Source organism: Moschus berezovskii, chromosome 21 (assembly GCF_049115385.1).
Source record: "Moschus berezovskii isolate FMDL1 chromosome 21, NW_MosBer_1.0, whole genome shotgun sequence".
Classification (NCBI taxonomy): domain Eukaryota; kingdom Metazoa; phylum Chordata; class Mammalia; order Artiodactyla; family Moschidae; genus Moschus; species Moschus berezovskii.
The window spans coordinates 52,910,254-52,928,925 of record NC_142480.1 but is presented as its reverse complement, the minus strand read 5'-3'; the positions used below and the strand labels follow the sequence as shown (position 1 = coordinate 52,928,925).

The 18,672-nt window shown below is 41.8% G+C and overlaps 1 protein-coding gene across 2 annotated transcripts in view; it reads left to right on the top strand.

Moving 5' to 3' along the window:
- The window catches only part of AGBL1 (AGBL carboxypeptidase 1), a 943,700-nt gene that overhangs the window by 181,941 nt on the left and 743,087 nt on the right, over nt 1-18,672 (top strand). For both annotated transcript variants that reach the window (XM_088829673.1, XM_055417758.2), the window contains exons 10-15: nt 1,654-1,770; nt 2,792-3,369; nt 5,519-5,602; nt 5,841-5,927; nt 7,822-7,970; nt 10,293-10,380. In XM_088829673.1, the coding sequence (XP_088685799.1) occupies nt 1,654-1,770; nt 2,792-3,369; nt 5,519-5,602; nt 5,841-5,927; nt 7,822-7,970; nt 10,293-10,380 (1,103 nt within the window). The remainder of the gene's footprint in view (nt 1-1,653; nt 1,771-2,791; nt 3,370-5,518; nt 5,603-5,840; nt 5,928-7,821; nt 7,971-10,292; nt 10,381-18,672) is intronic.

Below are 18,672 nucleotides of genomic sequence, written 5' to 3'. Positions count from 1 at the left end.
TTTTCACAATTTATTTGATTTAGGGAAGAATAATCCAGACTCTCAGGACTCAGATTTTTACTTAACTAACAAAATAGACTCCTAAACTATAGGGTAGAATCTGCACACCCCCTCCCCCCCCACCTCATTTTATTAGGGAAACTTGATCTAGGAGAAGCACAGAGAGATGAAGAGATTAAACTCTTTGATTCTTGATGTCCTTTCTCCGTATGAATCTATAACCTTTGGAAAATAGAGAAGTGTTTGGAGGAGAGTCACCATCGCTATAAAACTATTATGAAATGATGATCTAGAAGAAGTAAAGGGTCTGGGATTATTCAGTCCAATGAAGAAAAGGCTGGTAGTGACTTGGTAAACTTTCAGATGTGCAAAGAGATAAATGTGTAGCCGGAGGTTACAACCTCCTCCTCAGAGCCTGGGGGTTCCGGCATCATCTTGACTCCTCCAGTCTTCCTCTTACAGTTTATGCTTCAACAACCTTCTTTCTATGTAAAAGTTTTTTAAAAAATATTTTACTGAAGTATAGTTGATTTATCAGGTGGTGTTAATTTCTTGTGTACAGCAAAGTGATTCAGTTATACATACATAAACATTCTTGTTCTGTATGTGAGTGTATATGTTCAGCCACCTTCTTTCTGTAAGCAAATTTAAGCTTTTTTTGTTGTTGTTAGTAATTCCTTTCCCCAAGTCTTTGCCTAGTTAGCCCTTATTATCATTTGCTGCTGCTGCTGCTAAGTCACTTCAGTCGTGTCCGACTCTGTGTGATCCCACAGACGGCAGCCCACCAGGCTCTCCCATCCCTGGGATTCTCCAGGCAAGAACACTGGAGTGAGTTGCCATTTCCTTCTCCAATGCATGAAAGGGAAACGTGAAAGTGAAGTTGCTCAGTCATGTCTGACTCTTAGCGACCCCATGGACTGCAGCCTACCAGACTCCTCCATCCGTGGGATTTTCCTGGCAAGAGTACTGGAGTGGGGTGCCATTGCCTTCTCCGTATTATCATTTAGGTCTAGTTAAAATGTGACTTCCTCAGCTTCTTGTACCCCAGGCTCACTCATAATCACTCTACCCCCTTTTCATTCTTCCCATGATATTTATCACTGTTCGAAGGCACCTTGTTCATGCATTTGCTTTCTTAATTCCTGTCTCCCTTCTCTCACTAGAAGGCAAGTTCTGTGGAATCATGGATCTTGGTCTGTTCCATTATCTCTGGGTCTCAGTACCTAGGCTAGTACCCTTTCATAGTTGGTTCTCATTAAATGTTCGTGAAAAGAATTATTTTAATTGGCAGATAGATGAATAAATACGACAATTACAATTATGTTGAAGAAAGTGGTGATGAAATAAAAGCAATTCTTTTTATTGTTTACCCAGTTCATCTCATTTTGCATGAATTATTTATTTGTGATGAATACTGATGAATACTGACATGAATGCTGAGTAAATTATCTTCTCTCTTTTTATTTAAGAAATACAATCTTACGTATTGAATTATCCTTGACTAGGCTAGCCCTGTAATTTGGAGGCAAGAGAACTGTGCCCATGATTCTGAAGAATCACATCTGTAGCTTGTCTCGATATTTCTCAGGATGGCATATGTTTTAAGTAAACATATGCCTGTTGGTAACATATGTTTTGAATATTCCATTGCAGGATGATGACTTGGAAACAGATGTGAACAAGCTGAGCTCCAAACCTGGTCTTGACCGACCTGAAGAAGAACTAGTGCAATACAAGGCAATGTGTCTTGAGCTCTCTTGCAGCTTTGAGGTATGATGTCAGCTGTGGTTCTGCTCCTTGGTGATGCCCATGGGTTCTTTGCAGGCGCTGGGAGGCCAGACAGGTTTCCACAAAAAAAGCATCACTCATCTTTAGCAATCTGCTTCTGGGGTCTTTCTGAAAGAGGAGCGTAAGTCTAAACAAAAATGTGAGAAGGTGGCAGAGCCACGGTGCATGAAGGGTTCTACAGCATAACACCGACGCCTAGGGAGGAAGTGGGATGAAGGCTCACGTTGCAGCCTGTAGTCTGGTGGGCAAGGTGCCTACCCCCACACACTGATAAGCAAGTGAAAATCTTGGTGATTTAATTGTCTCCTTGTCAAAATGGAAAGGTTGTACTCCTTGGCTTTCTGAAGGCGACTAGCCTGATTCTAGGGTTTCTTTGTTAGTGGATACAAATCAAGAACCTTATACCTAGTGATGTCAGTTCAGTGACTAGTTGCTGCTGCTACTGCTGCTCCCACCAAAATTTTAGACCTACTTTTGGACCTCCATTCTTTTCTTATGATTCTTAATAAAGCATGAATTTAGCCACTTCTAAGAGTATAAGCTAAGTCACTTATAGAAGAGAGTTAACATACTGTATTTTGCTCTAGAAAGCAGAAGGGGATCAGCGGGTAAAAGTTTCAAGGAAGGAAATTTTAATTAAATGTAAAAAAGAATATCTTAAAAATAATCAAAATCACCCACAAATGCAAAGAAGCACCTCGGGATGCAAGGAAGCTTCTGTAAGTGAGTTGTTTGCCTAGACTGTAAATGCTTGAGGTGTCGCAGGAGGCATTCATGTAGAACTGTATTAGACCCACTGAATGCCCCTTCCAAATGAGAGTTGCTAGGATTCTACCATTTCTTTGACTCTTGAAGCTTAGACTTTCGTTGACTGATATTGGAAAAAGCTTTCCAGTTGACAGGATTTATGCTTAGCTCTGTGCCCGGAGAGTAAGGACAGGGAACGGATTGCATTCTCTATTGGAAGGAAACAATGACATTCCTTTCCCCTTTTAACCTGAAGGAACTGGAGTCCAAGCCTGGAGATGATCTGAATTCTGATGAGACTGAGTATGCCAATCACCGTCACATTCCAACTGCTGCCTCCCCAAAGGGGCTTTGCTTGAATAAGGACCGAATCTCCGGGGGACAAGAAAAAGAAGTCCCGGTCCAAAACTCTCTTCTGAGCAGGGTGAAGATGGGAAGGTCCAGCATACATCTAACTTCCAAAAGAGGACCTGGGATGAATTCATACCGAAATGTACACCCTAATGGTCCTGGGATAGGTTCTTCTGGAAATGATGTCTCAGATATTCAGGCATCCTTCCGAGAGGATGCTTGGGACATGGATGTGATTTCCTGCCCAAGAATAAGTGCTTCCTTTTCCAATTCCACTAATAGAGAAACTGCCGAATTCATAGATCGGCTCCTGCAGACACATCTGAATCCTATGGTCTTCCACGACCCCTATCTTTATATGGCCAAAGCCAGGAGAACCAGATCTGTGGCTGACTTCACCAGGATGGCATTTCCTGATTTCTGGGGACATTGTCCACCTCTCTCTGCCCAGCCTATGTTGCAACGTAAATGTGGAGTCCAAAGGTGATGGTATTACTAACTTGGGAGCTGTGCGTTTTTTTTTTTTCCCTTCTTTAGTAAATATTTTTGCAGGTGGAATGGTTGGTGCAGATAGTTCTGTTTTCTTCAAGAAAGTGAACATTGGTCAGAAGCGTCTGAAAACCCTTAAGGACAAGCTTCCTTGATGGTCCAGTGGTTAGGACTTTACCTTCCAATGCAGGGGTGCTGATTCGATTCCTGGTCTGGGAGCTAAGCTCCTGCATGCCAAAACACTAAAGCATAAAAACAGAAGCAATATTGTAACAAATTCAATAAAGACTTTAAAAATGGTCCACATAAAAAAAAATTAAAAAAACCCCAAGACCCTTAAGAAAATTTTTGCCAAATATACAAGCTTGTCTCCCTGCTAGGACATTTCAGAACCAAGTATAGAGTGGTAGACCTTGAAGTGAAAACTGAAAGTGTTGGTTATTCAGTTGTGTCTCACTCTTTGTGACCCCATGGACTGTAATCCACCAGGCTCCTATCTCCACGGGGTCCTCCAGGCAATAATACTGGAGTTGGTTGCCATGCCCTCCTCCAGGTAGTAGACATGTGTCTGCAAAATGAGTTTCTTAGGTGATTCAAATGCAACTGCTTAGCTCCTGTCCCTTGCAAATCCTACAAAAGGAAAAGATTATCTAGTTCCACCAAACACTGGGATCATTCCTTAAGGGAAGTTTCTCAGGAAAACAAACAAACAAACAAACAAGTGTGGATCATTTGGGATCACTTTCCTCATTCACTGCAAATTGGAATCTGATCTCTTGAGGCAAGGAGGAAGTAGACCTCCATGCAACAGTCCTAACCTTACAGAACCTGACTTGGCTTGGGAAATAGTTTGGCTGCATCACTGAGGATTGTAAGGGAAAAATGCATCTTCCAAGGAAGAAACTTTGGGTGATGGATTATTCCCAGCATGCATGGATGGGAGCTTTGCCTTGGGAATGGCCTAGTGAGATTAAAAAGAAAATTACTAAATCCAAGGGGAAAAAAACCTATCTTTATGGGAAAAAATTGAGTATATATGCATTAAGTCTATTCTGTAAAGTGTGCATAGCAGTAAGTTTTATTAACTTATATTCAAGTTCATCAGCAAATTGAAGGTGGACCCCAAGAAAAAAGTGCTCCTACTTGGTCTTTTGGCTGACATCTCTGACTTCTGACATTTCTGACCTCATGTCTCTGACCTTATCTTTATGCTCTGTTTGCTGAGAGACCCACCGCAGGGGCTGGCTCACCTCCACACCCCCTAGATAGGGGGTGTGGAATTTTCCCCTGAATTCAAGCCTCATGTTGACCTATCCTTCCTCTTCTCCTACCCCTCCCTACCACAGAGACCTGGACTGAAAATTTAGGGAGGGAATCTGAAAGGTCCTCAGGTATCCTTCCTCTCTCGTACTTCAATCTCCCAATATTGCTGTTTCTTGGGCTTCTCAGGTGTCACAGAGGTAAAAATCCACCTGCCAATGCAGGAGACACAGGAGACGTGGGTTTGATCCCTGGGTCGGGAAGATCCCCTGGAGGAGGAAATGGAAACCTATTCCAGTATTTTTGTCTGGAGACTTCTGTGGACAGAGGAGCCTGGCGGGCTGCAGTCCATGGGGCTGCAAAGAGTCAGATTTGACTGAGCACATTTTGCTGTTTCTTACACAAAAGATGTTTCTTAGACATGATCTTTCGGAGCAAACATAACCGAGGAGTATAAATGACACAAAAGTTTAAGGTCTTACTGGCACCTCCCAGACCTTGAGGAGGGTAACAGTCAGCAACCCTGATGACTTCTGTATTAGTTCAAAGGACCCTCTTATTCCCACAGCCAGAAGCTCTCAGAGTCCTTCAGCCCGAATGCTCTTGACAAAACTTTCCTTCAAGTAGACAGTTCTCCTAAAACTACAATCTGGCATCACAGCTTCATACATTCCTGCTGCTCAGTGCAGTTTTATTGTTTGATAATGAAGAAAAGGAAGGAGGCATACTGCTTTTTGAACTCATTCAGCTCAGGGTTGGGATATTACTGCATTTTTCTTTCATAATTCATTGATGACTCCGAGAGTGCTTTCCGCATGACATAGGATGAATGGGGTAAGGAGTGAGGGCCAACCCTTACAATGTTTCCAATTTTCCTTTCCAGGATCAAGATACTTGAGGATGTCCGGAGACTCATCCAGCCAAATGATATTATAAATAAGGTTGTCTTCAGTTTAGATGAGCCTTGGTAGGTGGTCCTGAGCATCAGTGGAGTGAGGGTGAGGGATGGAGGGCATATTGAATAACCTTTTAATGGCATATGAATAAGAATATTTTAAGTTAGTAATGCATTCCTTCTCCTAAAAACAATACAGTGAAAATTTGTGTTAAAGATCTGTAAGATAAAGCTTATCTCTAAGAAATGTCAAACTGTGTCTAAGAATAGCAGTCACTCTTATAATAACAGGTTCTTTAATTCATTTCAGGCCTTTGCAAGATACTGCTTCTGACTGCTTGCAGTTCTTCTCTGCGTTTGAGTCAGGAAATCTTCGCAAAGCCATCCAAGTGCGTGAGTAAGTAAGGAAAGCTACAGGGGTAGGTCCTGGCAACTCAGGCCAGCATTTTGTGACTATCTGTCCCATCCTCTGTTTTCAGGGACCTCACATTGATAGTTTGAAATCTATTATGGTGGGAGCATTTGCAATATACAAACTGGCCAGTGTATGAAGGTTTTTTATTTTCCCAACAGTTGATAAATGTTTACCAGCACACCAGGGAACTTATTAGCTGATGTCAAGAAAGTGGAGACTTTGACTTCCTAGGTGGTCTGGTGGTTAAGAATCCGCCCGCCAATGCAGGGACTGTGTGTTTGATCCCTGGTCTGGGAAGATCCCACATACAACTCAAAGATCATGTAATGATAGTGTCTATACACAAATTTCCCCAAATGTCACAAATACCTTTATGGCTTTTTAATTTTTAATTCCAGAACTCTATCAAAGACCGCATACTTGGCACACACATTAATCTAGAACTATTCACTTCATCATCTTTTTATGGCCTTTCATGACATTGACACAGACGTTTTTAAAAATTCAGAGTGGGTTATTGTAGAACGGCCCACAACCAGAATTTGTTTCCTGCTTCATGATTAGATTCTAGAGAAGCATTTATTTTGGCAACAATTTTACATTGGCGATGATTTTACATTGCCTTTTGCTGATGTCATAAAATGGCAAGGATGCAATGTTATTTTGTTTTACTATTGGTGATACTGACTTTGATTACTTGCTTAACAAAACTGGGTGCTTGAAAGAAAAAAAAATCTGATTCAAGTCCTCCCCCTGCTTCAAACCGTATATTGACTTTATCTTAGAATAAAGCTCAATTTTATGACAAAGAGTGTGTCAAGGGACTGGGATAAGACTTTTTTGAAAACAAAGTATCCTGATGATAATATTAAGTCAAAATTGCAATGCCAATTTTGTTGCTAAAGCTCAAAAAATAATTTTTTGGAGACATAGTGACAGGGTGGAGACACATAAGGACTCTGGGGTGCAGGAACTGTTCTATATATTGATCCAGTGAACTGTCAGACAGGTGTGTCCAGATGAATTTGTTTAAACTCATTGAGTTATACATTTAAGGTTTGTATACCTTAGTGCATGTAAGCTAACTCAATTAAAAAGGGCGGTGGGGGGTGGGCGACAAACAGACAAATCCTTCATTGCTAGTCTAATTCATGTTTGTTGCCCTGATGGGGATTTACATATGCTATTCTACTTAATCTTTACAAACAGTACTGCAAGTTTAGACATTATTTGTAATTTTCATATAAGGAGACTGATGCTCAAAAGTCATGTCTAGCATCAGATAGTAATGGCACATCCAACCAGATGTGACCACATTTTTCTCTGGAATATAACACACTTATGTGTTTCGAGCTGGATAGCCACTTTATTGTTACTGTCGTCATTCAGCTGCTAAGTCATGTCTGGGTCTTTGTGACCCCATGGACTGCAGCACGCTAGGCTCCTCTGTCCTCCACTATCTCCCAGAGTTTGCTCAAATTCGTGTCTGTAGGGTTTGTTTGATCTCCTTGCAGTCCAAGGGACTCTCAAGAGTCTTCTCTATCACCACAATTCAAAAGCATCAATTCTTTGGCACTCAGCCTTCTTTATGGTCAAAGTGTGACATCCGTACATGACAACTTGAAGCTTTCTTACTGTTTAATAAAAAGATGTGCTCTAATTGGACTCTTTTAATACCAGGATACTGCTTCCCTCTCCTTAAATTTCTAGAGCCAGTGTCCAAAATTGCGAGACAAGGATGAAAACTAAAGCTTACCAGCCATCTGAGATCCTGGGTCTTAGATCTGTCATCCAGAACCTGAGACATGTGGACTTCTCATTGTTGGAAGGGCTCTTGAAGGCTTTTAACCCACCCGTTTTGCTTCTGCCTTTGCAGGTTTGAGTACGACTTACTGGTCAATGCTGATGTGAATAGCACGCAGCACCAGCAGTGGTTCTACTTCAAGGTGAGCGGTATGAAGGCTGCTGTCCCCTACCGCTTCAACATCATCAACTGTGAGAAGCCCAACAGCCAGTTCAACTATGGTATGTGCACTCAGGGAAGAGGGACTTTCTCAACAATGCCAAAAATGGTGTCACTTTTGAGTGTTGGACCAGGCTTGGACCAAGCTCTGCTTGGGTTGCATAGGGTTTGAAGTTGGGATGGTACCTTTTCGTTAACCTAAATGGCAAGAAAGCCTCCAACCTAGAGCAGATTTTTACTGTGGGAAAGTAATGGGAAACGCGCCTTCTCCCATGCAAAGTAGCTAAATGAAGTCCCCTGCATATGAGCCTTCACGTTGCAAACTTTCCAAGATGCAAACGTGCATTTGCACATCCAGTCACTGAAGTTGGTTCATGTGTGTGGTGTGCATTGTCACCCCCGTGCATGCCCTGTAAATAGTTGTTCTTTTGTGTACTGTCCATAATGTATAGAGTACAGTGGTACAGCATCTTTAGCTCAAACCCATGATGCATGGAAGCAAGCATAAAACAGTGGTGATGTAGCTGGTACATTACAATCCAGGAATCACTGGATCATTTTTTTTTAAGATAGTAGATAGAACTGAATCTAGCAAGGAATCAGAACCTATGCCATCAAGATCAGGCTTGAGTGACACTGTAGCTCGCCCTCTGTCTCCTGTTGCTGATGACCCCTCAGCTCTACCAGCTCCCACCCCCCTCCCTCCTCCATCAGTAACTCTTCTTGCCTGTTCACTCGATGCCAGCCCCTGAGTGCCAGCTGTTGTACGGTACTCCCGTACTTTTCCAGGTACTGTTCTATGAGATTAAAATCTAAAAAAATAGATTTGTGTTTGCTATCTGTAATTTCTGTGCAAAGTATCATAGACCTATTACAGTACCGTACTATACAACTGAGTATGGTATTTGGGTACCGAGGCTAACTTATTGGACTTATGAACAAATTGGACTTAGGAATGCTCTCTTGGAACAGAACTTGTTTGTATGTAGGGGACTTACTGTACCTCACGTAACTTTTCACAACTACCTGCCTCCCTGTCTCAGCCTAAACTTTTTGAAGTCAGTGAGCCCTCTCCCTTGTTCTTCTCTCCATCCCGTGAATCGCCCAGGAGCACACACATGGCTCTGTTTGTGACAGACAGGCAAACAGCCCAATTCAACGGGACAATGCAAACACTCTCAGAAAACAGTGGAGAACGTTTAAATTCTCCCCTAATACCTATGGCAGTTTTAGAGGAGACATTCAAGGGACAAAGAGTGATTAGGAGCCCATATTTATCTTGAATGTTTCTAGAAACTGGAAGTTCTGCCTGTTACTGTTGGCTCATATACTAATGTGCTAAGTGGCTTTAAGTAAAGAAAAAAATATTCCTACATCTCCAGGCTCGAGCATAGGACATTGTATCTGTTTTGCAGTAATGAAATAGACTTTTGCTGGTACAGAAAGAGAAAAGGGAATCCTTGACACTTGAATTCACTTGCTGTAGCTGTTGTAACAAATTGTCTGATATTTTGTGGTTTTAAAGAAGACAAATGTATTCTTTTACAGTTCTGAAGTCCACAAGTCCCAAATCAGTTTCCCTGGGCTTAAGTCAAGGCATTGGAAGGCTTCCTCTGGAAAGTCTAGCAGATTATTTATTTTTGTTTTCCAGCTTTTAGAGCTGTATTCCTTACATTCCTTGGCTCATGGCCTCTTCCTCCATCTTCACTGTCAGAGCATCTTCAAATCTCTCTGCTTCAATCACGTTGCTTCTCCTCTAAAATCAAACCTCGCCCAGCCTCTCTCTTGGAAAGACATGTGTGATTGAATTTAGGGACAAACAGGATCTCCTCCTCTAAAGATACTTAATTTAATCACATCCACAAAGTCTCTTTTGTCATAGAAGGTTAACACACAGGTCCCAAGGGTTAAGACCTGGGTATCTTTTTTATTTTTTGGATACTCCTAATGTTATTTTATTTATTTATTTATTTTTGGCCACACAGTGTGGCATGAGAGATCTTAGTTCCCGAAAGTGTTAGTCGCTCAGTCATGTCCGACTCTTTGCAAACCCGTGTGGTTAGCCTGTCAGGCTCCCCTGTCCATGGAATTCTCCAGGCAAGAAGCCTGCAGTAGGTTGCCATTCCCTTTTCCAGGGGATCTTTCTGACTCAGGGATAGAACCCTGGTCTCCTGCATTGCAAGCACATTCTTTATTGTCTGAGCCACCAGGGAAGCCCAGGATCAAGCTTGTACCCCCCTGCAATGGAAATTCAGAGTCTTAACTACTGGACTGCCAGGGAAGGTCCAAGATCTGGATATGTTCAAGGCTGTTATTCAGCCTACCACAACTCTCCTTTCCTTTTTACCCCCGTCATGGATTAATCCTGCCTTTATTTTGTGTAGGGATGCAGCTGACTCTGTATTCAGTGAAGGAGGCTCTTCTTGGCAGGCCCACCTGGGTACGGACGGGCTACGACATCTGTTATTACAAGTAAGTTAGACTGTTAGCTTCCCTTGCTCTTTTATTCTTTCTCAACTTCCTACTTCTCCATTTTAAAAAATGTCTTTAAAAAATATTTATTTACTGTTTGTTTATTTCTCTGTGACAGGTCTTAGTTGTGGCATACAGGCTCTAGTTCCCTGACCAGGGATTGAACCTGGGCTCCCTACATTGGGAGCATGGAGTCTAGCCACTGGACCACCAGGAAGTCCTTCCTGCTTCTCCATTTTAATCTTATAAACCTGATCAATCTGTGCTTTTCTGGTTTTCTCATCACCCTCTCAATGACAAATGCTGTGTCTTTCAGAAGCATAAGCACATTAAATGACACCCACAGCAGACCACAAGAATTATCTTTTGGTTTTGTGAAAAGTCATCTATTCTTATTCAAACACATCAAAACCTTTAGATTTTGTTGTTGGATACAGACTTATCCTATGACTAGTGCATCAGCCTTCAGTTTCCTTTCTATTTCCATTTGTCTCAGTGAACAAAAATGTCTCAGATATTCTGGCTTATTCTTATCCATCCTGCACTTCAGTTTTCCAAAGTAGGTAAGCATGAATATGTGACAAATACACTTAAGTAACTATTCCTCCACAGCAAGATAGCGTTTTGGAAAAAAGTAAAAGAGAAAAGTATTTTCAGAATTCATCTTCAACTCTTGATCAGTAGCCAGTTTCATCAATTTATCCTGTAAAGTTGTAATGAAATTTGAATTATCCATGTATTTTGATAAAACAAATGCATTCCAGGCCCATGAATTGCTTATTTGTGCAGTTTCCTTTGATAGAAAATAAAATAGAAATTTATAAGACCAGAAAAAAGAAAAAAACAAAACAGGAATTGTGGACAGGTAGAAGTGATGTAATTAATTATTAGCTCATTGCTAGTTTCTTGTAAAAATTGATAGGCTACTACCTATTTTCTGGGATAAAGTAAGTTGTATCTCTTTCTGAGATGACAAGGGGCCCTAGAGAATATTATCAGGCATTGGAGAGTTTAAGATTGCTACAAATATCAAAAAGAAAGAGAGTGAAAAATGCTTATGACTCTTGGTTTTTGAGACTGTGAGGGCAGGAGCATTGACAGAGAGGAAGGTCTAGAGCCTTATTGCTCTACCAGACATAAGGGCAAACATCACCACAAAGCAAGGACAGTCTATAAAGCACAAAGCTGGGCTAGCAGTTTATACTAATAATAAAAGAGTCGACAGCCTTCAGTCTTGCATGTATTAGAATATGGACCTGGGTAGGCTAGTATTTTCCTTATATTCTTCAGAACAGTAGCAAAATCATACACTTTTGTTTAATTTCCATAGCAGTTACTTTCTTGCCCACCTAGCTATAGACTCTTAGGATATTTTTATGGTCTACGGAGACTGAGAATAAAATCACCTTACAGTGATAGGTGCCATAGCTGCCATGGAAAATAATGAAAGATAAATTTGGATGTTGGTGTATCAAGAATAACTTTTAGGACTTCCCTGGTGGTCCAGTGGTTAACAGTCCACCTGCCAATGCAGGGAACATGGGTTCAGTCCCTTGTCCAAGAAGATCCCACGTGCCACGGTGCAGCTGAGACTGTGTGCCACAACTACCGAAGCCTGCGTGTCCTAGAGCCTGTACTCGCCATGGGAAAAGCCACCGCAATGAGAAGCCTGCACATCGCAACTAGAGAGTAGCCCTTGCTTGCTGCAACTAGAGAAAACCCAGGCAGCTATGAAGACCCAGCACAGGGATCTTAAAAATAAAAAGCCAATAGAGTACATAAATATATGAAAAGTTTTAGAAAGGATTAGCTTTTAAGTGGTGTCCTTAAGAAATAGTAATCCTAAATAAACATGAAAGGCCCAGCTTGCAGCAGTCTGGGGTCTGTAGCTTAGTAGGAGACTCATAGACGACAGCCCACCAGGCTCCACCGTCCCTGGGATTCTCCAGGCAAGAACACTGGAGTGGGTTGCCATTTCCTTCTCCAAGCTGCCAAAGACACCTGGCCGCCAGCTAGAAAGTGTATCTGGCCCCTTGCGGAAGGAGTTCTTGAGCCTGTAGTTTAGTGCATGAAATAATTCATGCTATGCACTGCTAGCATAAGGAAGGCCATCAAAAGAGAAGGATCTTCAACTTAAAAAGGCAATTTCAGAGATAAGATTATATTAGCGACTTAACAGCAGCAGCAGCAGACAAGCATGGGGGTGGAGAGGGAATAGGGGTGGAGAGGGAATAGCTCCCCCTAGAGGCTGCTTCCTTGGGCAGGAATATAAAGCATCACCTTAAGGGGACTAAGCATTTGCCCAGAAGAGAAAGAAGAAATCAGATATCCCAAAGCAGAGCCTTGGCCTAAAGAATGCCTGTGTTAATGTTAATAGCTTTTAGATTCATTAACAAGACAATTGTTATGTGATTAAAGAGCAACAGAGGGGTAACATGAAAACCATGCATGTGTAATGTAATTCATTTTTCATCTTCCAACCATGAATCCAAGCAGATGAATGGATAAGACTGCTACACTGTCACATAGCTTGTTTTACAATGATTGGCCACATTGTGTTAACATATTTCCAATAACGTGATCTAACAACAGGATAGATATGTGTATCTCTATTCAACCACAAATCAGAGTAATTTTCCCTACGGTAAAATGCCTTGGATTAGAAAATGTATTTGCTTCCCTCTTAAACTTATCACAATCTTTTAAAAAAATATATATGGTATTTTATTGCAATTAATTGCATCTTCTTTCTATTAGAGTGAATCATTGACTTTTAATTTTTTTTTACTGGAGTATAATTGCTTTTCAATGTTGTGTTGGTTTCTACTGTACAATGAAGTGAATCAGCTATACGTATATATATATATCTTCCCTATAGAGACTCCCACTCCCCTTCCACCCTCCCCATCGCACCCTTGTAGGTCATCACAGAGCACTGAGCTGAGCTCCCTGTGTTATACAGCAGCTTCCCACTAGCTGTCTATTTTACACATGGCAATGCACATATGTCAGACTTAATCCTGCTATTTGTCTCACCCTCCCCTTTCCCTCCTGTATCCCTAGGTCTGTTCTCCTGTCTGTTCTCTAATTCCTGCCCCACAAACAGGCTCATCTGTACTATCTTTCTACATTCCATGAAAAAGTGAAAGTGAAGTCACTTAGTTGTGTCTGACTCTTTGTGACCCCATGGACTGTAACCTATCAGGCTCCTCTGACCATGGGATATTCCAGGCAAGAATGCTGGAGTAGTTGCCATTTCCTTCTCCAGGGGATCTTCCTGACCCAGGGATCAAACCTGGGTCTCCTGCATTGCAGGCAGATACTTTACCATCTGAGGCACCATATGCATTAATATATAATGTTAATTTTTCACTCTGCTCTAGAAGATTATTTTTTTCTTCATCCCTGCTTTTATTCTGTCTGATATATTTATTTGGGAGAACTTTGCCTCCTTATTTCTTTGTCTCTGATCTGTCATCAGAAGCTCAGAAGTCCTTTGACTGTTTACATTTTTAGATTTAGTACCACGTTCTAAAGGATAGGCTGGGTGCTTATTGTGGAAAGAACCATGAGCCATGGTACCTGAGTATATCCATGGGAGGGTGAAAGGAAAAAAGAGAGCACTCAGGAAGAATGGGATATTCATTTCCCTTAAGAAGTGATAGCAATAATGATCGATTAAGAAAATGGGCTGACTGCTTTTTGGGTCTGAGCATTATGACTTAAAAAGTGATCTCCAAAGTATTTTGATAACATATATTGATCCATGGATTTTTTTTTAAAGATTGATTGATTTATCTCTGACTGTGCCGAGTCTTCGCTGCTGAGCATGGGCTTTCTTTACTTGAGGTGACCGGGGGCTACTCTCTAGTTTTGACATGCAGGCTTCTCATTGCAGCGGCTTCTCTTGTTGCAGAGCATGGGCCCTAGGCCTGCAGGCTCAGCAGCTGTGGCACACGGGGGCTTAGTTGCTCAATGGCATGTCGGATCCTCCCAGATTAGGGATTGAACCTGTGTCCCCTGTATTGGCAGGTGGATTCTTAACCACTGGACCAGCAGAGAAGCCCCAATCCATGGACTTTTATAATTTGTTCAAAATTTTAAAAATTCAATTATATAAGTCCTGCTGTACTAATATATTATGTACACTTAGAAAACATGCAAAAAGTTAAGAATTTTAAATCACGGGGAAAAGATGAGAAAAATAATTTAAAATTTAAATCTTTACATTTTAAATGTAAAATTATTCTATTTTTATACTATTGATAACTCAGGGCATCCTGTACCCTTAAAGTTGACCATGAAAAATATAGTTGCAAAGTGTCTGGTGGATAATTTTGAAAAATTGTGGTTAACTCCCCAGATCTAATTAGTGAATTTTTACGCAAATAAGAATTCTTTTTTTTTTTTCAAATAAGAATTCTTGAGAAAGAGCTAGCTTGAAGAGTAGGAGGTAGATCATGTCAGTTCTTCCATTCTCTTTGTCATTCATGCTTAAAATGTAATGTTATTATCAATCTCTGAATTCCAAGCCAAATTTAGAAAAAAAATGAATTGTCTGTATTGTAGGGTTTAATTTAGATAATATAATCTGTAAATCCATTTGAGAAGTCTTCTGCAAATTTAAATACCTTGCCAGAAGCTAGCATCAAAAGAAGGAGAGAGATGGTGAGCTATTCCTATCCCTCCCTCAGGAATCCTCCTGTGTAGCAATCCATACTTATCTGACATATGAAAACCATCGATATGCAATGTAATCAGTTCAGTTCAGTTTAGTCACTCAGTCGTGTCCGACTCTTTGCGACCCCATGAATCACAGCACGCCAGGCCTCCCTGTCCATCACCAACTCCCGGAGTTCACTCAAACTCATGTCCATTGAGTTGGTGATGCCATCCAGCAATCTCATTCTCTGTCGCCCCCGTCTCCTCCCACCCCCAATCCCTCCCAGCATCAGAGTCTTTTCCAGTGAGTCAACTCATCGCATGAGGTGGCCAAAGTATTGGAGTTTCAGTTTTAGCATCAGTCCTTCCAATGAATACCCAGGATTGATCTCCTTTAGAATGGACTGGTTGGATCTCCTTGCAGTCCAAGGGACTCTCAAGAGTCTTCTCCAGCACCACAGTTCAAAAGCATCAATTCTTCGGCGATCAGCTTTCTTCACAGTCCAACTCTCACATCCATACATGACCACGGGAAAAACCATAGCCTTGACTAGACGGACCTTTGTTGGCAAAGTAATGTCTCTGCTTTTTAACATGCTATCTAGGTTGGTCATAACTTTCCTTCCAAGGAGTAAGCGTCTTTTAATTTCATGGCTGCAATCAGCATCCACAGTGATTTTGGAGCCCAAAAAAATAAAGTCTGACACTGTTTCCACTGTTTCCCCATCTAAATATATTTTTCATATTCTAGCCCTGGAAAACAACAGAGAAGAATGGATAACACTGTTACACTTGTTGCAGGAAGGGGGACCCCTTCCAGGACCTGAGAGTGGGTCCTTATCTAACACTGGGAAGTGAATTGTCCAAGGAGACACTGACAAATCAGGAGTTTATTGTTAAGGTGGGGCCCAGGTGGAGGGCAGGGTAAGGGAACCCAGGAGGACTGCTCTGACACGTGGATCGCCATCTCGGGTTTTACGGTGATGGGATTAGTTTCTGGGTTGTCTCTGGCCAGTCGTTCTGACTTGGGTTCCTTCCTGGAGGTGTGTGCATTGCTCAACCAATATGGAGTCCAGCGAGAAGGATTCTGGGAGGTTGACTGGACATGCTTGTCTCCTTTTGACCTTTCCTGAATTCTTCTGGTTGATGATGGCTTGTTAGTCCCATTATTCCTTACCAGGACCTCCTGTTGTGAAATAACTCATGCAAGTGGTTGCTGTGGAGCCTCGTCAGGGTGGGCGGTTTCAGTCAGTGTTTTTCCTGACTCTGAAATCTAGCTTGTTTCACAATTGCTCATCACAGTAGGTTGATTTGCACAGAATACCGGAAGCAGTGTCAATCCTTATATTAAGCCCCAGGTAACTTTGTTTCTTTCTTCTAAGACCATGATGCATTTAAAGGGGAATTCTCAAATCTTCTCCCCGTGTTCAGTTGATTTGATCTTCTTGCCCCTTTTCTGGAGTACCTCCATCCCACCCCTGCGCCCACCCACCTTACAGACCACTAAGCCAGAAAACCAAATGGGATCCTCCAAGGGAAGAAAGAAATGGACAGGCTTGTTTTTCCATGCCTCTCATAAACGTAAGCCAGGGCAGTTTTAGTTTCTGCTTTATTTACTTCCCCGAGGCCTGCTTCTCCCTTGAACATACACAGCCACACACCTTTTTGAATTCTCTCTCAGATCTGGTCTAAAGTAATTTTTTTTTCTTTTTTTGCTGAAGGGCAGAGGGAGAGGAGCTGCCCACTCAGAGTGGCCATGTAATACACCACGACTGATCTCTTCTGACATTTATCTCTGCTTGTGAGAGGGGATGAAACAGCTCACTCATGAAGATGAATGTCATACAAGAGCTCTGCCGTTGCGCATCCTTGCCGGGGATCTCAGGAGAGAGATTTGGTGCTCTCCAGAATATTAGAAACGCCACAGACACAGGGCAGCCTGGTGACTTGGCAGCTCTGCCTTGTTAGATCCTGTAAAGTGAAACGATACACCCATGTTAAACATAGCCATCATCATTATGAGATTATCTAATTCCCTTTCTGTCTTGGCATTTACTGCTTTCATGCACACACACAGAAAAAAAAAGGCTCCCCAAAAATAAAATAAAAAATATGACTTCCCGGCCTGTTTTAAAGTACAAATGGAAATAGATGGAGTTCATAACTATGCATTTGTGTACTTTGCGCCTTGCTTCATTGAAGGCTTTGTGATTATAAAAGTGCAGATCCTTCCAAAGATAAATGGTTCAGGGAATGAAAAAGCAGAGGGGAGCCTTTTAACTGTGGAATGACTGATCTCTCCGTATTATCCTTGACCCAAGATGACATATCCAGGGGGCTTCCCAGATGATAGCTCAGTTGGTAAAGAAACCTCCTGCAATGCAGGAGACTCCAGTTTGATTCCTGCATCAGGAAGATCCACTGGAGAAGGGATAGGCTACCCACTTCATTATTCTTAGCCTTCCCTGGTGGCTTAGATGGTAAAGAATCTGCCTGCAATGCAGGAGACCTGGGTTCGATCCCTGGGCTGGAAGGATCCCCTGGAGAAGGGAAAGGGAACCCACTCCAGTATTCTGGCCTGGAGAATTCCATGGACTGGATAGTCCATGGAGTTGCAAACAGTCAGACATGATTGAGTGACTTTCACTTTCCCAGATGACACTAGTTGTAAAGAATTCGCCTGCCAGTGCAGGAGACCTAAGAGATGCAGGTTTGATCCCTGGGTCGGGACGATCCCCTAGAGGAGAGCAGGCATCTCACTCCAATAGTCTTGCCTGAAGAATCCCTTGGACAGAGGAGCCTGGCGGGCTACAGTCCATAGAGTCACACAGAGCTGGACATGACTGAAGCAACTTAGCATGCGTGCACAATGCATCTAAGGTCTAATCTGAGAGCACACTTGAGTTTCCCCAGGCTTCTTTTCCCACTAGAAGAACAGATCAAGTAGAGAAAGTTCTACCACTCATTAATGATGTGATCTTGGGGCAATTATTCCAACCTCTCTCAACTTCAGATTCCTCATCAGTAAAAGGGGATGTTAATGGTATCCACTTGATAAATCTGGGCTGAAGATGAAATGAAATAAGATAAAGTCCATGGGACTCTTAAAACAGTGTCTGGTGTGTACTAGATGTTCCGTAAATGTTAGCAATGATTAATAATTAATAGAAGCATCTTAGTGGCATCAAATACTGGTGACATAAAGAATGATAGTAAATAAATAACTTTCATTAGCTCTCCTCTGAATTATTTAGCATTCAATTATTTTAGACTTTGTTTATAGGTAGCCCTGATTTATGAAAACCTAAACTTCAAATTCTTGCTGTATTAAACCTAAAGACTACTTGTCTTTTTATCCATTCTTATGAGACAGACGATAGAATGAAAAAAGAAAAAAACAACCTTGGTTTTGGAGATAGCCCACAATCCCATTCAGTCCCATTTGGGGTTGAATCCTGTTTACTGTGCTTGTTGTATGCCTGAATGCATGCTTTGTCCCTTCAGTCGTGTTCAACTCTTTATGACCCTATGGACGGTGTAGCCCACCAGGCTCCTCTGTCCATGGGATTCTCCAGGCAAGGATACTGTAGTGGGTTGCCATGCCCTCCTCCAGGGCATCTTTTTGAACCA